Raw genomic sequence first — 19,866 nt, forward strand, 5'->3', positions numbered from 1 at the left:
TCATTCCCATGACTCTAGACGGCTCTGATCTAAGCTCTCACCACGAGAATGGGGATAATTTGTACTAAAGTACCCATTTGGCTCCATGCAACCCTCTGCCAAAAAAAGCTACTTCCAGGATTAACCCCTCCTCTCCATGGCAACCTTCATCTTTCAGTCAAACATCTGAAATGGGTAGACATCTGGTGGGAGGGCAGTTCTCAAGGAGAACAAATCCTGTGTCTACACAGAAAACTGACTTTTTTGTTCCAACAAAAGAGAAAAGCCAGCCCTGGGCATGTATCCAGAGGGAACCTTAATTCAAAAAGATACATAACACCCCAGTATTCACAGCAGCACTATTTACATTAGCCAAGAAATGGAAGCAACCTAAATGTCCATCGACAGATGACTGGATAAAGAAGCTGTGGCTTATTTATACAGTGGAATACTATTCAGCCATAAAAAAGAAAAGATAATGCCATTTGCAGCAACATGGATGGACCTGGAGGTCATCATTCTAAGTGAGCCAGAAAGAGAAAGAAAAATGCCATGTGATATCACTTATATATGGAATCTAAAAAAAAAAAAAGACAAACTTATCTATAAAATAAACAGACTCACAGACATAGAAAACAAAATTACAGTCACCCAAGGGGGAGGGGGGGTGGGGAGGGATAAATTGGGAGTTTGAGATTTGCAGATACTAATATATATAAAACAGATAACAAGTTCATACTGTACAGCACAGAGGACTATATTCAGTATCTTGTAGTAACTTATGGTGAAAAAGAATATGAAAACGAATATATGTATGTTCATGTATGACTGAAGCATTGTGCTGCACACCAGAAATTGACACATTGTAAACTGACTATACTTCAATTAAAAAAAAATATATATATATATATAAATTAAAAAAAAAAAAGATAAGAGCCAGCAATCACTGAGTTCACTCACTACTGCAATTTGAGGTCAGTGATCTTAGAATAACCCTGAAAATGACTGATGAAAATCGGGGATGTCATAACAGCTGAAGTAGGGGGACATTTTCCATATGAGAAATACTCAGTATCTGTTACAACTTTCTACAAGACTGACGGTCTGCGGTCAGTCCAGGGGTTGCAGCATTTTTCATGTTAGTTACTTAACTGCGGGGAAGACTTCCTTCCATGCTAGCAAAAGTGACCAAGCAGAAAGCCTCAATGCACATGCTCCCTCTCCCCAAGTTCCAGAGCCGTGGATACTCCACGTGGAAGTATCACTTCTGATTGATTATATTTGCCAATTATAAAACCTTAGTTTACATAATTACTGTCAAGACAATAATCCTGAGACATCTTCCTTAAAAGCAGTGGACTATCACTGCAGAGAGATCAGAGGTGAACACTGGTGCAGTGTTTCAAATTTAGCAAGTATTTTCATATACCTCATGTTACATGTTCATCATTATAGTTGTGGGGTGTGTGTAAGACAAGCATGATTACTGTTTTCCTTTTCTGGAAGAAAAAATAAGCCTTTGTGAGGTGTAGTGACTTACAATTCAAAGTTGTCACCAAGAGATTTGGTGGGAGACCTGGGCCAGGAGCCTGAGAAACTTAAGACTGCAAACCTAGTATTCTTTTTGGTCCTAAGGCTCCAATAACCAAGCTTCTGTTCATGACTTTTAAAGCAAGCTAAGGAAGGAGAGTGGCAAATAAAAGGTTTAAACTACAAAATCCCAAGCTGTGGGCCGTATGAGAAAACAGACTTGACGGTGAAAATGAACGAGTTTCTAAATGGAGTGAGAATTGCTTTTAACTGACCTTGTCCCAGCTCACTGTTAATTACAGGTATGTGTCTGGCCAGAGCGGCCCACCAGGCGGGAGCCATCACAGCAGGTGGCACGTTGCTCTGACGGCAGAGGCGGCCTATTGTCTTAAATACCAAAGTGCTAGAGACCAGGTCTTGTATGCACAGGGGTGCGGTTATTTTATTAGAAAGTAATCAAGGGGGCACTGTGTTTGCTGAGATTACATTATTAAACGCCTTCTATTTTGCATTTTGTTTCTAGAATGATAGAACTTGGGAATGAGAAAGTACTTACCTATAAAAACTGACAGCACAGACAAAACCCCTCATCCTCGGAGGTGTTTTCAACACAAAGATACATGGTGACTTACCCTAGGCTTAGTTGTGGCTCTTCGAGACAGAAGTTTGAAAAGGTATCTGATGCTTGTCAGTTTTATGATCCATGATTAAAACACACAGTACAAGACACAGCAAAAAGAGTACTTCTTTTTAAGGGTTAAAAGTGATATGCATGTTTCTGTTGGTAAGTGGGCTCCGTGGTATCCTTGGCAGTAAGATGCCCGACATCACAGACTATCCGTCCTCCACGTGCCCGTAAGTTCCTTGCACGGTTCTCAGAGACTAACACAATAGCCTAGACTCCTGCGCTCCTCGCGGGGCACGTTACCTTCCAAAGCAGCCGTGGCACTTCCCCTCCCTCTCAACGTAGTTCCATAGGCCAATCGACTGTCCATTCAAGAGAGCGTCTCCCATGCAGCCTTTAAAGTGAGTAACCTTCACAGCAGGAGACTTCTAAGGTAAACAGAAACACAGTGCACATAGATTTGGTGAAGAGGAATACGTTCTTTAAGTGCACAGAACTCCTCCTTGGGAGCCCAAATCTAATGGATCCAAAATTTTGAGAAAACAACATCCAGAAAAATAGCCAGTTTGTAATCACTGGACTTCCTTTCAGTTGAGAACTGGAATCACGCAATGATGACAGCAGGACAAGACCTCAGAGGTGTCTCAGTCACTAAGGTGACTGGAGAGAAGGCCCTGTGACAAGTGAGCAAGCAGACACCCAGGGGACGCGGGCAGCGCTGAGGGCCTGGCAGGACCTGAGACCCTGTCTCATTTCGGAGCACTGAGCCAAGCCCAGGGGACTCAGCGTTACTGGGTGAGAGGATACCTGGTCTAATAAAATGTATGTCTTCCACTAGAGAACAGAGATAAAGGAAGTTTTCAGAAATTGATGTGGAATACTGAATTTCCTCTCTTATTATTGGGGAAAAAAACCCAAATAGGAAAATGAACCATTGGCTTCTTTTCCATTTATACTATCAAGCATGAGCCTTTAAAAACCAGCGTAACTCTGCAGATGAACTGTGATTAAGCAAAATAACAGAAACAGGAAAATCTTGAGCTGCCTAGAGTATCTTCAAAAATTTAAACATACTCGTTTTATATATTGGTGAGATCAGCGATGAGTCCTGTTTGGATGAAAGTTCAGGTTACCTTGATCTGTCCTCCAAGCCCTCCAACAAACATTAGTGTTGAATTGTTTATATCCAGAACATTAGCTGTTCCAGGGGATTTACTTGTTTTTGGTGGTGGCTTCTGAGATGCACTCATTTCCTTTACACTCAATGAACCAATGTTTCCAAATCTAAGGGTCACAAAGAATTGCAAAAAAAAAAAGCACTTTCAGAATTGCAAGTCAGTCCATGTACACACACGTCTGTTTCACACGCAGCCTCCATCTGCTTCTCCCCTCGTCCCCAGCTGGTCTCCCTGCTTCCAGTCTTGCCCATCCAACCCGTAGTGTACAGTCCAAAATCTCATGGAATATTCTTTCTAAAACATAAATTCCATCATGTTACCTCCTTGCTTAAAATAGTTACAGATAATGGACTAAATGTACTTGGAACAGTCTACTGCCCTTACTACTGCCCCATTTTTAAAAATAACCAAGTAAAAATCAGAAATTCCCAACACATCAACGAGGAACTGTAATATTACAGAAAAGTGAAAAGATATACCTAAAGCTGCTCAGTAGTAGCTGCCTCTGGAGAGGAGCTCTTAAAGGAAGAATTCTGCCTTGTGCCTGAATTGGGAGAAAATGCACCTCGCACCGGTACCCACACCTCCCGACCTCTCCTACTTGTACCACGGCTGACACGTGGCACCTGTGCTGTGCGGCCCTGGACTCCCCTCCACCGGGAGAAAACCCTGACCTGGGCTGGCTGCCTTAGACTTAGACCTAACATTCAAAACATAACAAACTTTTAACTTTCTTCTAATTTTTGGTTTTGGTAACAAAGTTTATTCTTTTGTTAATAATGAAAAAAAAAAGCTTATTTCTGTAGTTAATCTAAACCAGGTATTCCTTCACAATAATCTGACTTCCCAGAAATTCAAACACAGTTTTATGATGTTAGAAACATGTAATTACGTATAAGATGCAGTTTGAGAGAGAGAGAGATGCCCAGAGAAAACATTCTCTGCTACCTGGTCACATAGATGCTGTGCCATTTGCTGTCATCAATTGGGAAGTCTGGAAATTCCAAGCGTGTTGACCCGGAGCCCAAATCCCAGAGGAAGGCCACTTTCCCTCGCCGCATCTCCACTGCCAGGAAATCAGACTGGGGTGTGGGGTACGAGTTGGGATGAGTTCACGTGCCAGACTGTTTGCAGGACTACCAAAACACTTTAAAGAATGAGTTCTTACAACATTTTCTCTATTAAAAAAAAAAAAAAAAAAAGCAAAACCCCCCAAAACGATCTTCCTTTGTCTTTAAATGCTCCCCTCCCTGGAGCTGGAGGGTGACCCAGAGTACTGAAATGGTGGCCACCGTCGGCCATCAGTGCCCTGCCGCCCTTGACCAGCATGGCCTTGCATGAGGCCTCCCATGAAGTTCAGAGCTCTGCGGGGGTCACCAGCCTCTACCCGGGTCGTGAGGGAAGGCAGGCTGGGGGAAGCTGGACAGCTGTGATATGCCCCTCAGGGTGCGCGCCTCCACGCCTGGCAACAGCCACCAAGATGAACTTCACGGACCCAAAGCGAAACTCCGTGACTTCAGGGGTCACAGAAGACATTATGGAAAGTTCCGCTCTCACAGTTCACAGTTAAGATGGCAGAAGGGGGCGCCTTCCATAAACGTCACTTTCCTCCTAGCAGGCACTGTTTTGTAGTTTGTTTACTTGTAATCTAATATTACCAGTTTAGCAAAAGATTAGTTCCCTTAGAAGAATTAGTGATTTCACAAAGTCCTTTTTTTTTTTTTTTTAACCTAAAAAGTACCAATTCAGAAAATACACCCCCAACCCTAGGAGACTCGGCATCGCCCCTGCGCGTCACACTCACGCCGCTGCTGCTCCCCAGGTAGAAGAGGAGGTTGTCGGGCTCGCCTGTCTTCACGTTTAGTGTTAAAATGTTATAGTTGGTGGAAGAAATCTGAGGCTGGTAGGCCCGGATACAGTCTCTGTCTGCAGACACCGCAACTTTGATCTGCAGGAGGAAAAGAGAAGGGTCTGTAAGTCCCTAAAAATCACGTAGGGAGACGCACTGGCGGCACGCTGGAGTCCCCAAGTGCTGCTTGCTCTGGGTCCTCACCGTCATATGCAGGTTCCTCTGCACAATACGTGGTGCTGTGTGTCTCATAAAGTGAAAATCAGATGGAGATGAAACTTACTTGGTAAGGTATTTTAATGTAGAAAAGTCAGTCTTGGAGTTTTAGAAGATTATTTTATGTTGAAAACTCTTGTGTGGGATTTAATTCCTTCTAGACAAGGAGCTTATCCAAAGCACCTTGGAATCTTCACCTGACACACAGGATATTTGGTGATCATTCGTGGGATTAATGCAGGGCTAATCCACTTACTCATTCAGCAAACATTTACAGAGAAGTTATTTCCCGTACATAGCTTCCTGATAAGATTCCTTCTATTAACCTTCAAGATTGTAAGTTTATATTAACCAGAGCACTTGGAACCAAGTTTATTTGGTGACTGGAACTAAAACGATGGAAACCAGAGCTTTTGTAAACCTACAGCCTTTTACCCAAAGTGAGGTCACTTGGGGATCGAAGAATCCAGAGCTCCTTTTTCTTGGCTAGAAGCTGCAGGGGGATAAACATGAGACCAGAGGTCACATTTACTGTCTGTAGGTCCCCAGGAGCACGACAGACAATGATCTCTCAAGTCTCAGCCCCCTGAAACGCCTCTCCTTTGGAGCATGGCCAGGGCCACTGGCCGAGCACAGCCGGGAAGTCTCTCAAGGCTGTGCTCCTCGGGGTGTCGAGTGTTTTATGCAGTTAGTGACCTGGATTTGTGCAACATTCACGTGTATATACAGGCTGTTTTGTCAGAATCCTAAAGGTGAGGCCCACACTGCACAGACGTTCTGAAGAGTACTTGGATTATTAAAACCAAGTTGATAAAATGATGTCAACTCACCGTGATGTTAGCACTTGGACTGTGTTCTGCCCATCTAGCCAATCCGTGTGGCTCTATGAATCTATATATCTAGGCTACAGTGATCAGTTGCCATAAAGACACAGAGATCTCTGTGCTAACAACATTCTGAAATATGTGAACAAAAGCAGAAATGAAAGAAAATGAGACTAATTAAATATACCTAAATGCACTTAAGTATCTAGAACGCAAGGCTTTAAGTACACCGGAGACAGGGCTGTGAGGAATCTGGGACAACTGAGAGCTGGTCAGTAGAAGTGTGACAGAGTATCTGTCCTGGAGGCCTCTGGGACTTGCAGTTACGGGAGCCTCGGCTGGGCTGGGGGCGAGGGGGCTTCCTGAGGGTCGCGGGGCCCCACACTCACAGAAGCCGCTTGCTTCCGGGCCTGGCTGATGAGCAGTTTGATTTCAGACAGGTTTCTGCCCAGGTTCTCTTCTAGCCTCTTCAAAGGCTTCAGCCGATCAAATAGAAGGTTGGCTTGTGTTTCCGCATCTTTGACTTTTCTTCCTGCTAACAAAGCTAGAATAGGAAGTGGCGAGAAAGTAGGCGGGAGGGAGGAAACAAGAGAATGAACTGTTACTAATGCCCAGGGTTAAATAGAATATCCTCATAATCAAATCCTTGAAACTTCGGTCAGTACATGAAAAATGCACCAGCACAAGGCATCGCCCAAGGCCCATGTCTTTATAAATGCAGATCCAGATGTTGGTGCATTTTTATTCTTTGAAACTGCTGTTTGTGCACAGGGCACCCTGCGCCCCTCGGCCAGCTCAAACCGCACGAGGCCGACTTTCCAAATGGGAAGGGAGACCACGACCTACTAGTCACCGAGGAGTCACGGAGAAGGTCGTCAGTTTCTCGTAACGTGGCGTTAACCCTGGACAGGTCGGTCGACGTATTCAGCAGCTTCTGGCTCAGCCCCGCGATGTTCTGGAGCGTGCTCGTAGCGCTCTGATTTGCAGATGCGGCCAGCTCTTTGATTTTGGTTCCTTTGTCTCTGATACCTGAGATGCATTTATATGCGAGCATGCACTCCCGTGGTTATACACACGGAAAACCATAAAACCACAGCAAATGTCCTTTTACACAGAAACATGTTACAGAATTTCTTATTGGTTGTTGAGCAAAGGGGGCTCCTGTTGTTTTTTGTTGTTCGTTTTTTTTCATGGCAACATGAAGGCTGCGTATTGTAAGCTCTATTGCTTCCTTTTAGGGATGGATGAAACAGGCTGGGTGACCACCCTCTGTACTGAAGTATGATTTCAATACACAGTGAGATCATAAAAGCAACACTAACTGTCCTGTGTTCAGCATCCTATGTCAATAATCTAAACTTCTTTCTTGGTCTCTTTCCTGTCACTCCCTTCTCAGAGTCATTAAAACACCTTCATCCTGTGGATAAGAAGGTTTGGGAATTTAAATCTGTGCGTGACACAGAAGTCTCCTGGGTTAGAGGAAGTGTATTTGCTGACATAATGGTACAATAAAAACTAAATGCCCACTAAAGATGTACCAGAATGCAGTTATTCTAGAAAATCTGGATGATGGTTTTTTGTTTTTTTTTTTTAAGATAGTCCTATTCATTTTTAAAATGTTTAATCACAAATGGGGCAAAGATTAACACCAGGAGAAGCTGGATAAAGGGTATATGTGTTCTTTTTACTCTTCTTGCAAATTCTGGCAAGTTTGAAACTACTTCCAAATAAAGTTATTTTTAAGTGTTTGATCAGCATATACCACATATCCTTAAAAATAAAGAAAAGAAAAAGAGACTTCCAGATCAGAAAGTCCTGCGTTGACTTAAGGTAAGAACTCAATCCAAACTGCCCCAGGGCCAGCCCCCCCCCCCACCGCCCCAGTAATTCTCATGCTTATGATGTGAGCCAGCAGACCGAGAACTTGTGAGATGTTTGAGTATCTTGTAAGACCTTTAAAAATTCTTACTAAGAAAAAAGGTTGAAAGAATGTAAAATAAATAATGTGCCCGCAGCATGACTTGCTTGTTTTGTACTTTTTTAAAGTTACTCTATTTAAAATTTTAATGAATACTGCATTTCCAAACCATCAATATTAAAGTGATCTATTTTAGAATGCTTATTGCCTCACAAGGGAAGATTTCTTTAATTTCCAAGCAAGACTTCTTTAATTTCCCACATTTCTAATAAATGCAGCATTTCCCCATAAAGCAGGAACATCCCAGCTTCTTTACTTGCTGGCTTCTTTGAATGACCCTTCTTTTATCTAGGGACGTATCAAGCCCATTTTCAGAGTAAGCAGTTAATATGGTAGCACAGAGAATCTAAGGCATTTGTTTTTCAGAAAATTCTACTACGTCAGTGCAGGTGTTTTGAAGTTACAAAACACAGTGGTCTCCACCTCCAAACCATTTTCTCTGCAAGTGAAAACTGTCAGTCTTGGTCTCGTTTCGGGTGAGGGCTCGCCGTCAGGCCTCAGGCAGCCTTCCTCACATTCCTATGTGAGGGCTTTGCAATGAGAAGACGTTAGTTAAATCAAGAACCCCTTTCCGCTTACCTTCAGGAATGGCTCTAAGTGTCCAGAGGGACTCACTGGTCTGCCTTGTAACTTTACCAGCATTCTCTTGAAATCTGTTTGCAGTACTTTTCAGTTCGCTCAGTTCTACTGTGATACCTATTCAAAGGAGAAAAAGTGTTTTCTTTGAGGCCAGGCCTGAAGTTACCTAGATGACAGTTTTCTTTGTCACTCCTGACCCATCTATGAAAGCGGCAGCTTCCTCCAGAGACCCCGGATATTGAAAGTTTTTCCAGCAAGACTTAGCACCACTCATCACAGAAATTGTGTCTTTAGCTTGCTTGATCACTTTTTCTTCCTTGTTTCCCGTCTCAATAATATTTCTTCTTAAATTGCAAGTCCCATTTTATTAGAGCTCTAGGGTGAAGAACTGGGTTTCAATCATTTGTTCTTAATCAGACTCATTAGCTTCCTGGCCACACCTAACCTGGCCACCTTTGTCCCCTAGGCTGTAAAACCCCAGACGCGGGCTCCTGCTTGGGAATCTTGCCCTCAGCCCCCCGCCTGCTTCCCAGCGCCCGCCCCTCCTTCCTGGCCCCTCCTCACCGCCCAGCAGGCACTCAGCTCAGCTCCTTCAAGTGGAGCAGAGCTGCTGGATCAAAGCTTTTACTTTTAAAATTGCTGTTCACGATATGCAATCACACTTGGATTCTGAACACTTGGTTAAAAATTATTGATAAAATCCTTTTGGAACATGATGGTTCTGCCTAAAACTTTAATTGCCAGAAAGTTCACTATTTTGAGGCCTGTGAAATACCTTTAGTTGTGTAAACTAAAACCACAGCCTGTCAAGTCTTTATGATCGAGAGTCAGGGACTTTTTATACCGTGAGATGACACAAATTCAAAATTGTATCACTCACGGAGAAACAAAAAATATGCACTATCCAAGCCCACGCATCCGACAGCTGTGGAAGACGGACCCAGGACTGGGCACGGAAGGAGTCGTGGGGATGAGCTTTGTTTATGGCCCACTGTTTACTCCTACAGGAGGGGGCACTATTTCTGATGTATTAGCGTATATTAAGGTGATAGCTAAACTATGTTATAAAACTTGTATGTTTCTGTTGCAGAACAGATCCCCCTGCCATTTTGTGTTATGCTTACTGGAGAGCTCTCACATACGCCAAAAAATTGCTCACTGAAACTCTTAGGAAAAACAAAACTGCATAGGTATTTTTTAAAAACTAGATAAATCATTATGATTTAATTCAGTAAGTGTTTAGTGAGAACCTCCCATGAGCCTAACATTCCATTAGGCCTGTGAAGAAGGCAAAAGAAGTATCAAACAATATGACTCTTCTAGAACCTGGGAAACATTGAGAGACGAGGAGAGCAGCCCACAACGTCACAGCCAACCTGGCTGGCGCCGGGAGGGACCGGGGCCAGCGAAGCCCCAACGAGCCTGTGGAAGGCTGAAGGCGCGGCGCAGCACAGTCAGGGGTCGCTAAAAGTCGTATGATGTTTCTGTGATAGGAAATTGGAATATGGCTGTCACAAAGAGATGTGAAGCTTCAGATTGCTCCAGGAAAGGAGAATGTTCTGGAAGTGGCTCAGAGGTGTGTCCATGATCACTCTGCTTATCCACAGTCCAGCTGGAACTGACCTTGGTGCCTCCTGCTCAGGCTGTCGCCTTCTTCGAGGAGCTCAGCACTGCGCTGGAGAGCCGCTCTCCCGTTAGAAAGCAGGGCCCCTGAGACCTGTGAGACAGGACAGCTTAAACACGGCCGCTGGGGGTGCAGAAAGCTCCATCCAGACCGCCTCCGGTGCAGTGCGGAACCAGTGACAGCTGGGCTCAGTGTCAGCTGTCCTATTTTATGTGTAGTTTATGTTCTAATTTATGGCTGAAGAGAAAGAACACAGCTGTTTTTAAATATATAAACACAAAAACCAGCCATGAAATGGACACCTTCACCACGGGTAAGAAAAGATGTCTCAAGTAGATACCAAGTAGCATTATCATTTTTGTTCTAAGAAACTGAGATTTTCCCCGTTTACATCACGAGTCCCTAGTTTTTATAAAGAATTATTTATAACTTAGGAAATGAAAACTTACGTCACAGGATGACAGAGCCTTAAACTGATCCCACCAGAAAAGAATGTTGACCAGCATAAGTTTAAGCCACTGCATCTTTGCTCAAGCACCTTCTGGAGGATCACTCTCCCGCAGTGCCCGGAAAAGGCAGGGACACACAAAGCCAGGGGGCATTTCTTACCGTGTAAGCCTTGCTCACAGTCCCAAGAGCATCTTTTGCCAACTTCTCTGACTCTTCAATCAGACTCTGGATGTTTGAACCGACATGGGTTGCACTGGTCGCATTCAGGGACACGTGTCTAACATTTCCAAGGCCACTATGAAATCAGCATGTTTAGAATAAACTGAATTGAACTTGGCCACCATTCTTAAAAGCCTCCCAGTTTCTTTCCCCTTAGAGAAGCATCAAGAAGAACCATGATTCCAGGTCAACGTACGGATTCCCCTCTGACTCTAAACGTAACCTTAAGAAGCAGTAGCCACACTGTCAGAATGACACAGAACCGCTGTTTGATCATTACCCAGAGAAGAGATGATTGCTGTTTCGTCTTTTTTTTAAACCATCCATCGGATTCCGCCAGCTGCCCTCAGCGTTCTTTGGCCTCTGTTCAGAGCCCCTGCATGTGTCTTGGGCGCCACCGCGTGTTCACAGCAGTTGTAATCTCTCCTGCTATGCGCTTGTTAATTTAAAAAAAGCTTTCCTAAGCATAGATAGGAATGCCGAATCTTACTCCTCAGGTGGAGCGCACCAAGTTGATGAAACTCACTAGAGGTTTTGGAGGAGGATCAGATAATATTTCAGTCATCTGAACTTCACTCTCATAAGTGGGCAAGTCACTGAGGAACTTGCCAGCTGGTAATGGTGCGGTTTCATCCAGCTCACTCTAGCTTCAAAATGAAATCCGACAATTGACACATCTTTGCCCGCTGAGTAACCTACTTCATTTTCTCCCCAAGGTTATTGAGTTGGGTGATTCCCAAACCAGACATCAGCCGTTATTACTTGTTACTACTTGATTGGCAAAATTCAGTGACTTATAAATAAAAGATAATAATGTTACTTAATTTTGTGTATCATACCAAACTGCTTTTGCTCCATATACTAAGCAATACAGATTCTGTTGCAGCCATGCATGGAGTCAGAACATTGTTTTCTCTTTTGGGAAATGAAAGATGAGGGAAGGAAAAGAACTGAGAATCTAACTCCATTTTCTGCTCCCAGTTCTGATCAGATCCAGGTGGTAGGGCTCAGCGCAGCCCATAATGTACGCCGTGGTCCATTATGTGACACATTTTTCATTGCGTGAGATAATCTTTTATAGCAGCATTCCTCAAATTGGAAAATATTTTTCTCCTTCCAACACAGAAACACACATATTCCCACTTTGTCTGGACTTTTTCCTCACATAATTTATAACAGATTCTAAAGTAATAAATCTACAACTAACTCACAATATTGTATAAATCACTGTTAAGTCCTAAAACCGTGATTCCCTCATTTGCTGCACATTAGATCACCTGGGGAATCTTTCAAAAAGATAAAAAATAAAAGCACAGGCCACATCCCATAGTCTTTGGGGGATGGGAGTTGGTGGGGAGGGGACACTGGCATCAGTACCCTGAAGGTCCCTCGGCTGTTCCTGCACAGTTTGGGAACCACTGGCCTCAAGTTGTGCAGCTCATGTGAAGGCAAACTGCGGACATATTTGACAAATACCCAAACATAGATGTTAAAATAATGACAGTACAAATGGCAGACCTTCAAGCAGGAGGAAATAATGGAGAGGATGTCTTTCAGAGTTGGAAAACAGATTCCCAACACTTGTAGTAGTCTAGGGCAGGCAGCCACAATCTCTGTCCATGCATTAAACCAGCCTAATACAAGCTCCAAGGCGGCAAGATGTGTAAAGAAATTAATACTTGGTTCTGTCCATACACAACCTAATAATAAAGGCCTGAGCACCAGGGAGGTACTTAAGGCCTCAGCGGCTTGGTATGGTAGCATGGTATTTATTTTAATTCCTATCTGGTTAAGTTTGTATTTTTCCATCACGCATTCATGTTGATGGTCAATTATTTCCATGGCAAGGAAATCCTGCTTGCTATGGAAATAAAAGAGAAGTCTTCATTCTTAGACAAAAAAGAATGACTCAACACTGATCAAAACAGCCACACTGATTCTCTCTGATCCACGCGTCATAGGCTGCAGGATTCTCGCAAGGTGTGATCTCACCTGTCCAGGGCGCTGGCCAGTGTCTGGAGCTCAGCCGCACGGCCCTCTGCTCTGTAGACCAGGTCCAGAGCCGCCCTCTTGGACATCTGCATGACCAGGGCGTCCACGTGGCGCCTGACTTGGGCGGTCCACAGAAGCAGCTCATCCCGGTGCCGCTCCAGCTGCTACACAGAGAAACTGACACTGAAACCCTGTGCCCTACTGAACGACGTGTGCGCGCGCTGAGGGGTGGGAGGCTCCTCTGGAAATGGGGCGCTGCGGCAGGGCTGAGCTGGGACTCACCGCTAGAGCCTCTCCCGCGGCCCCTGCGCGCGCGGCCGCGGCGTCCAGCAGCGCCCTCCCCGCGGCCGAGAGCGCCGATGTCAGGTTCTGTTCCTCTCGAACGCGCAGCTTTTGATCCTGCAGGCGGAAATCACCCCTAAGGATGCTTCCCAAAAGCAAGTCGCCTTCCTGACCGCGGCGCGTGACACTGCCGAGTGGGCACTCGGGCTCATGTTTTGAGAGCTAAGAACGGTTACCACTTACACGGGGGACCCGGCCCCGCTCTAACAGGGTGGGAGCCCGCGACTCACGCTGAGCTCCCGCAGGTTGGCGCCGACGACCCGCAGCAGACGACCGCTCTCCTGCGCCTTCGCCTCTGCCTCCCGCACCAGCTCCGCGGCCGCCCGCACCTCACTGTGGTGTTTCGAGAGGAGGCCGTTTGCTGCTGCTTTCAGCACCTCCAGCTCTTCCTGTGGCTTCTGGTAATTGGTCTGAATCTGTGACAATAAATCCTCAGCAGCCCTGGTAAAATAATAGGCGGTTCACATGTAAAAAGTAAACAACTAAGCTCGTATCACTGAAATGATCGTGGAAGGAACGTTCACACATCCATCCTGAGCCGCTGCTTCATGTCCTAAGACACATCGTAATCGCTTTTTCTAAGACACCTCTAGGCACGACAGATTCACACTGTATCCCTGAACTCTGTCTGCAAACTTCCTAACACGTTGTACTAAGGGGATTAACAGAAGCCATCTCAGTGAATCTGGATTCAAAATTGGGACCACACTCTGAATGATGGCCACTACAGCCTTTTATTATAAATACAGCCAGAAACTGAAGAAAGAAAACTGTTCAGTGATTTGCTCTCAAGTTACCAACGCAGTTACACACTATAAAAGGTTTTCTGCAGCTTGTTACGAAACAGATTTTATAAAAAACTTTCAAATCCAAATTGCCAGAAAGATAATTTGTACCATTGATAACAGCAAGCTTTAGGAAATCAAAAGATATTTTCCCCATATTCGTTTATAAATGTGCTATCAAATTGCTTATTTAAATCAATTTTGAACTTAAAGTTATCTAGAACAATAAAATTTTCACACTACAAATCTTTACAGTGGTTTAGTACATCCTATTAACTTCTTGCTTCAGTTTGTCAAGAGAACTTTGAAAAATTTCATGGAAAATATCTTGTAAATCACCCTCAGCTTTCACAGATTATCAGATTGCTGGGCTAAAACACCACCAAAAACCCATTTTCCAATGATACATATTTGAATGCTGACATTGTTAGAACATCATCAGGGATTATTTGAACATTCTTATCATTTTTAAAGATTATTAAAAAAAAAAGACAGCAAGATGATGCATTATGATACAGACAATAAGAACTAAAAAAAGTACATGGGAAACACACAAGGAAACCCAGAATATTTCTAGCATCTGGCCGTGAATCTGTTACTTCATATTGTTAAAGAAGGTATCTAAAAACAACTATATGGAGACAAAGTGAACAACCTGGAAGAAATGGACAAGTTTCTGGAAACATGCAGACCACCAAGACTGAATCAAGAAGAAATAGACCACCTGAACAGATCAATCAATAGAAATGAAACGGAATTAGCAATTTAAAAAAACCTCCCTACAAACAAAAGTCCTGGACCAGATGACTTCACTGGGGAATCCTACCAAACATACAAAGAACTCATACCGATCCTTCTCAGACGCTTCCAAAAGGTTGAAAAGGAGGGAATACTCCCAAACTCATTCTATGAAGCCACCATCACCCTGATTCCAAAACCAAAGACACTACCAAGAAAGAACATTACAGGCCAAGATCACTGATGAACATAGATGCCAAAATCCTCAACAGAATATTAGCAAACAGAATCCAACAGCACATAAATAAGATCATATGCCATGATCAAGATGGATTCAGGGACACGAGGATGGTTCAACATATGCAAATCAATCAACGTGATACATATACCACATCCACAAGAGAGGACAGAAACCACATGATCATCTCAATAGATGCAGAGAAAGCATTTGATAAAATTCGACACCCATTTATGGTAAAAACTCTTATCAAACTGGGTATAGAGGGAACATATCTCAACATAAAAGCTATTTATGACAAATCCACAGCCAGCATAGTACTCAGCGGTGAAAGGCAGAAAGGCTTCCTGCTAAAATCTGGAACAAGACAAGGCTGCCCACTCTCACCACTTCTATTCAACATAGTCTTGGAAGTTCTAGCCACTGCAATCAGGCAAGAGAAAGAAATAAAAGGGATCCAAATTGGAAGAGAAGAGGTAAACCTGTAACCATACGGGGATGACATGACACTATAAATAAAACAGCCTAAATGTTCCACACAAAAATGACTGGAGCTGATAGAAGAATTGGGCAAGGTAGCAGGATACAGGACTCACGTACAAATGGAAGAATCAGTATCGTTAAAATGGCCAGTACTGCCCAAGGCAATCTAGAGATTTAATGAGATCCCTATCAGATTCCCCAGGACATTTTTCATAGAACTAGAACAAATAATCCTAAAATGTATATTGAATCACAAAAGACCCAGAATTTCCAAAGCAATACTGAAGAAAAAGAACAAAGCTGGAGGAATAACACTCCTAGATTTCACACAATACTACAGAGCTACAGTAATCAGAACAGCATGGTATTGGCATAAAAACAGACATAAGGATCAATGGAACGAAACAGAGAGCCCAGAAATAAATCTACAGTCAATTAACCTTTGACAAAGGAGGCAAGGATATACAGTGGAGAAAAGACAGTCTCTTCAGCAAATGGCGTTGGGAAAACTGGACAGCAGCATGTAAGTCAGTGAAGTCAGAACACTCCCTCACTCCATACACAAAAATAAACTCAAAATGACTTAAAGACTTAAATATAAGATAAGACGTGATAGACTTTCTAGAAGAAAACATAGGCAAAGCATTCTCTGGCATAAATCTCAGCAATGTTCTCCTGGGGCAATCTACCCAGGCCATAGAAATAAGAGCAAACATAAACAAATGGGACCTAATTAAACTTACAAGCTTTTGCACAGCAAAGGAAACCATTAGCAAAACAAAATGACAGCCTTCAGAATGGGAGAAAATATTTGCAAATGATGCAGCTGACAAAGGCTTAATTTCCAGAATATATAAACAGCTCATACAACAAAAAACAAACAACTCAATCCAAAAATGGACAGAGGATCTAAACAAGCAACTCTCCAATGAAGACAGACATGGTCAATAGACACGAAAAAATGCTCAATATCCCTAATTATCAGAGAAATGCAAATCAAAACTACAATGAAGTATCACCTCACACTAGTCAGAATGGCTATCATTCAAAAGCCCATGAATGATAAATGCTGGAGAGGCTGCGGAGAAAAGGGAACCCTCCTACACCGTTGGTGGGAATGCAGTTTGGTGCAGTCATTTTGCAAAAGAATATGGAGATGCCTCAGAAAATGAAACAAAGACCTACAGTATGATCCAGCAATCCCACTCCCGGGTGTCTATCAGGAGGGAGCTCTAATTCAAAAAGATACATGTACCCTAATGTTCATAGCAGCACTATTTACAGTTGCCAAGACATGGAAGCAACCTAAATGTCCATTGACAGGTGACTGGATAAAAAAGATGTGGTATACTTATACAATGGAATACTACTCAGCCATAAAAAAGAATAAAATACCATTTGCAGCAACATGGATGGACCTATAGATCATTATTCTAAATGAAATAAACCAGAAAGAAAAATACCGTATGGTATCACTCAAATGTGGAACCTTAAAAAAAAAAAAAGAAAGGAAAAAAGCACACTATGAACTAATCTACAGAAGAGAAACAGACTGGCAGACATAGTAAACACTCTTACAGTTACCAGGGAAAGGGGGTGGGAAGGGATAAATTTGGGAGTTTGAGATTTGCAAATGTTAGCCAGTATACATAGAAATAGATTTAAAAAAACAAGTTTCTTCTGTGTAGCACAGGGAACTATGTTCAATATCTTGTAATAACCTTTAATGAAAGTATGAAAACGAATGTATGTATATGCATGACTGGGACACTGTGCTGTACACCAGAAATGGACACATTGTAACTGACTTCATTGTAACTGACTGTACTTCAGTTTAAAAAAAAAAAGGTTTCTTAAGAAATTTAAAATAGAGGTCAAATTTTCATCTATGGAATAACTTTGCCATCTAAACTGTGATCAGATGAAATGATACTGTCTTCAGTGAGTTAAAAAAGACTAAGAAGAAAAAACTCAGCACTCTTCGTTAGCTTCTTCCTGCAAAGCTCAGTTTCTGTTCTAGTGGGTTACCAGTCCTCTCTCCAAATCTCACGCCACAGTTAGTTCCTCCTTTTGTTTTTCACTGAATCAACAGCATCAAAAACCCTGTTCAGTGGTGGAAGAGGTGTGAGCTCGGCTCTAGCACTCTGCCAGCAGAAGTGGAGGCTGTTTTAAAAAACCTTCTAGAAAATAATCTGCAGATGCGAGTCAGGCATCCTCAAAATGCAAACTCTGGCGAAATGATTTCACTTCTTAATAGCCACGCTGATGATAATAATGTGAAAAAGATTTTTACCTAAGTTGTTTATTACAACATTATTTAAAATAGCAAACTATATTAAAATAGTTGAACTATCTCACTACCGAGACTGGAGTTTTGGTGGGGCACTGTGTGACAAACCAGTTACTAGATGTGATCGCAGCTGGGCGAGAGGACAGCTTTTCTGTTACATCAAAACAACCGTGTGAATATACTGAGAAAAAAGGCTGAAAGCAAATTACAAGCTCCTGGTGACCACGTGTAACGATTCTTTGTGATCTGTCATTTCACACCAAGGGTTTCCGTGACAGGTGGCATAACTGAGCTAAACTACCTCGGCACAGTGAGTCTGTCGCGGCGTTCACAGCTTCAGTGGAAGCCACTGTGTTTGCTTCCACGAGAGTTTACTGCCTACACCTGATCTTCATAGAGACAGGACCACGAGGTTCTCTGGTTCACGCCAGGTGGGGATGCAGTGTCAGGGCCACAGAGGGAAACACTGCCACTGCTCGGTCGGGAGGGGCCGCACCCACCTCTCCTGCGACGTCTGTCCCACCGACAGCTTGCTGTCCTTCCCCTCCGCTCCCAAGTGCCTGCCTCTCACAGGCTGTGTCATGAATGGTATGCGGGAACTTACTTGAGTTCAAGGGTGGCATTTTGGTGCAAGTGCAGGAAATGCCTTTTCTGCAGAATTTCCAGCAAAGATGTAATGTTCCTTTGCATATTCCAAAAAGTAGAACTGGGTAGCTGGACATCTTCGTCCAAGGTCTGATTTAGAGTTGTTGCCTTTTCGCTGATTTCTATGGAGAAAACTTATCCATCATTTAAAAAGTCTCTCAAAGTGGACACGACTAAGATGGCAGAACCTTGCTCTGCTCACCTAAACTGGGCTGGACTTCTAGCCAGGCCAAGTCAGCCCGTACATCTCACTGCACCCTGGACGTCTCCCGTCAGGACACTCAGGGACTTGGGATTACTGGTCTAGGTGATGTCCGCTTCCCCAGTGCCCGTGAACTCTGTCAGGGCAGGGGCCGTGGCGACCACCCCCTCAGCTGCTCTGCACCTGGTGCGGACGTCTGCGCACAGCCGCGCTCAGTAAGGGTTTACTGCACCGGGGAACCCTCGGCACTGATGCTCCTCTTTCCTAAAACATCATTAGCTCTAATAACTAACTCCCTTACCCTTTGCCCTGTAAAGTCTGATTTGGAGTCTGCAGTTTTCATGCCATATACTATAATCCAAAAGGAAAAGCAAGAATTTCTGGTAGTCGAAAGTTGACAGTGGCATTTAAAAGCAAGATCACATGGGACGTCCCAGCTGAGTAGTGACCAACTTACTCTGATACCAGGACATACTTCGGGACCACACTGAAGCCCCAAATCCCATCAGCTCCTGTTCTGGGCAAAGCAGCGTTGTGGAGAGCTTAGCTAAGCTACTCCATGGTACTGCTGCCTGGGTATCCATTTTGTTTGGCAGCTGGCCTGCAGGGACCTTAACCTGACAGTGGCCCTCATGTCCTAGACGGCCGCCCACCGAGGCAAAGCACATGTAAGTTCTGGATATGACTTCCCCAGTGGCCCTCGTGATGGATGGTCTCTGCTTCCCAGCACCCTCCCCTTATGTGCCCCTTGGGTAAGACCCCCGGGGGTCACCAAAACCCTGCTCTTCTGCTTTGGATTAAGGAATCCGGCCTTAGCCCAGGAACCCCAAAGCACTCCACTCACAGACCCTAATAAGGGCTGGTGCCCCAGGCCCCCTCTTTCTCTCTGCCTGCAGCCTGCCTTGACCGCCCCCTCAAGGTGTGCTGGCTACGTCCTCCTGGACCTGGGAGTGATACGTTCCTCTAGGTCACACTCTCCTGTGGTCTGCTGTTGGACCTTGGCTGACCATCGGCAAAAGTGTTCCGTTTACTAAGTGTTAATTTGACACATTCATAAGAGATGTGGAGGCGCCAAATCTGCCCAATACTTAGGTCCTAAG

General features: G+C 43.9%; 1 protein-coding gene across 3 annotated transcripts in view; it reads right to left on the minus strand.

Annotated features, from left to right (window-relative positions):
* Window positions 1-19,866, minus strand: part of LAMA1 (laminin subunit alpha 1) — a 145,531-nt gene that overhangs the window by 24,056 nt on the left and 101,609 nt on the right. For all 3 annotated transcript variants that reach the window (XM_064481602.1, XM_031439158.2, XM_031439157.2), the window contains 13 exons: window positions 18,524-18,686; window positions 13,616-13,826; window positions 13,326-13,442; window positions 13,044-13,207; window positions 10,992-11,127; window positions 10,382-10,475; window positions 8,759-8,875; window positions 7,048-7,230; window positions 6,591-6,745; window positions 5,117-5,260; window positions 4,261-4,394; window positions 3,268-3,418; window positions 2,438-2,562 (listed from right to left, as the gene is read on the minus strand). In XM_064481602.1, coding sequence (XP_064337672.1) covers window positions 2,438-2,562; window positions 3,268-3,418; window positions 4,261-4,394; window positions 5,117-5,260; window positions 6,591-6,745; window positions 7,048-7,230; window positions 8,759-8,875; window positions 10,382-10,475; window positions 10,992-11,127; window positions 13,044-13,207; window positions 13,326-13,442; window positions 13,616-13,826; window positions 18,524-18,686 — 1,894 coding nt within the window. The remainder of the gene's footprint in view (window positions 1-2,437; window positions 2,563-3,267; window positions 3,419-4,260; window positions 4,395-5,116; window positions 5,261-6,590; window positions 6,746-7,047; window positions 7,231-8,758; window positions 8,876-10,381; window positions 10,476-10,991; window positions 11,128-13,043; window positions 13,208-13,325; window positions 13,443-13,615; window positions 13,827-18,523; window positions 18,687-19,866) is intronic.

The sequence above is a fragment of the Camelus dromedarius genome, chromosome 32 (assembly GCF_036321535.1).
Source record: "Camelus dromedarius isolate mCamDro1 chromosome 32, mCamDro1.pat, whole genome shotgun sequence".
NCBI classification, from domain to species: Eukaryota; Metazoa; Chordata; class Mammalia; order Artiodactyla; family Camelidae; genus Camelus; species Camelus dromedarius.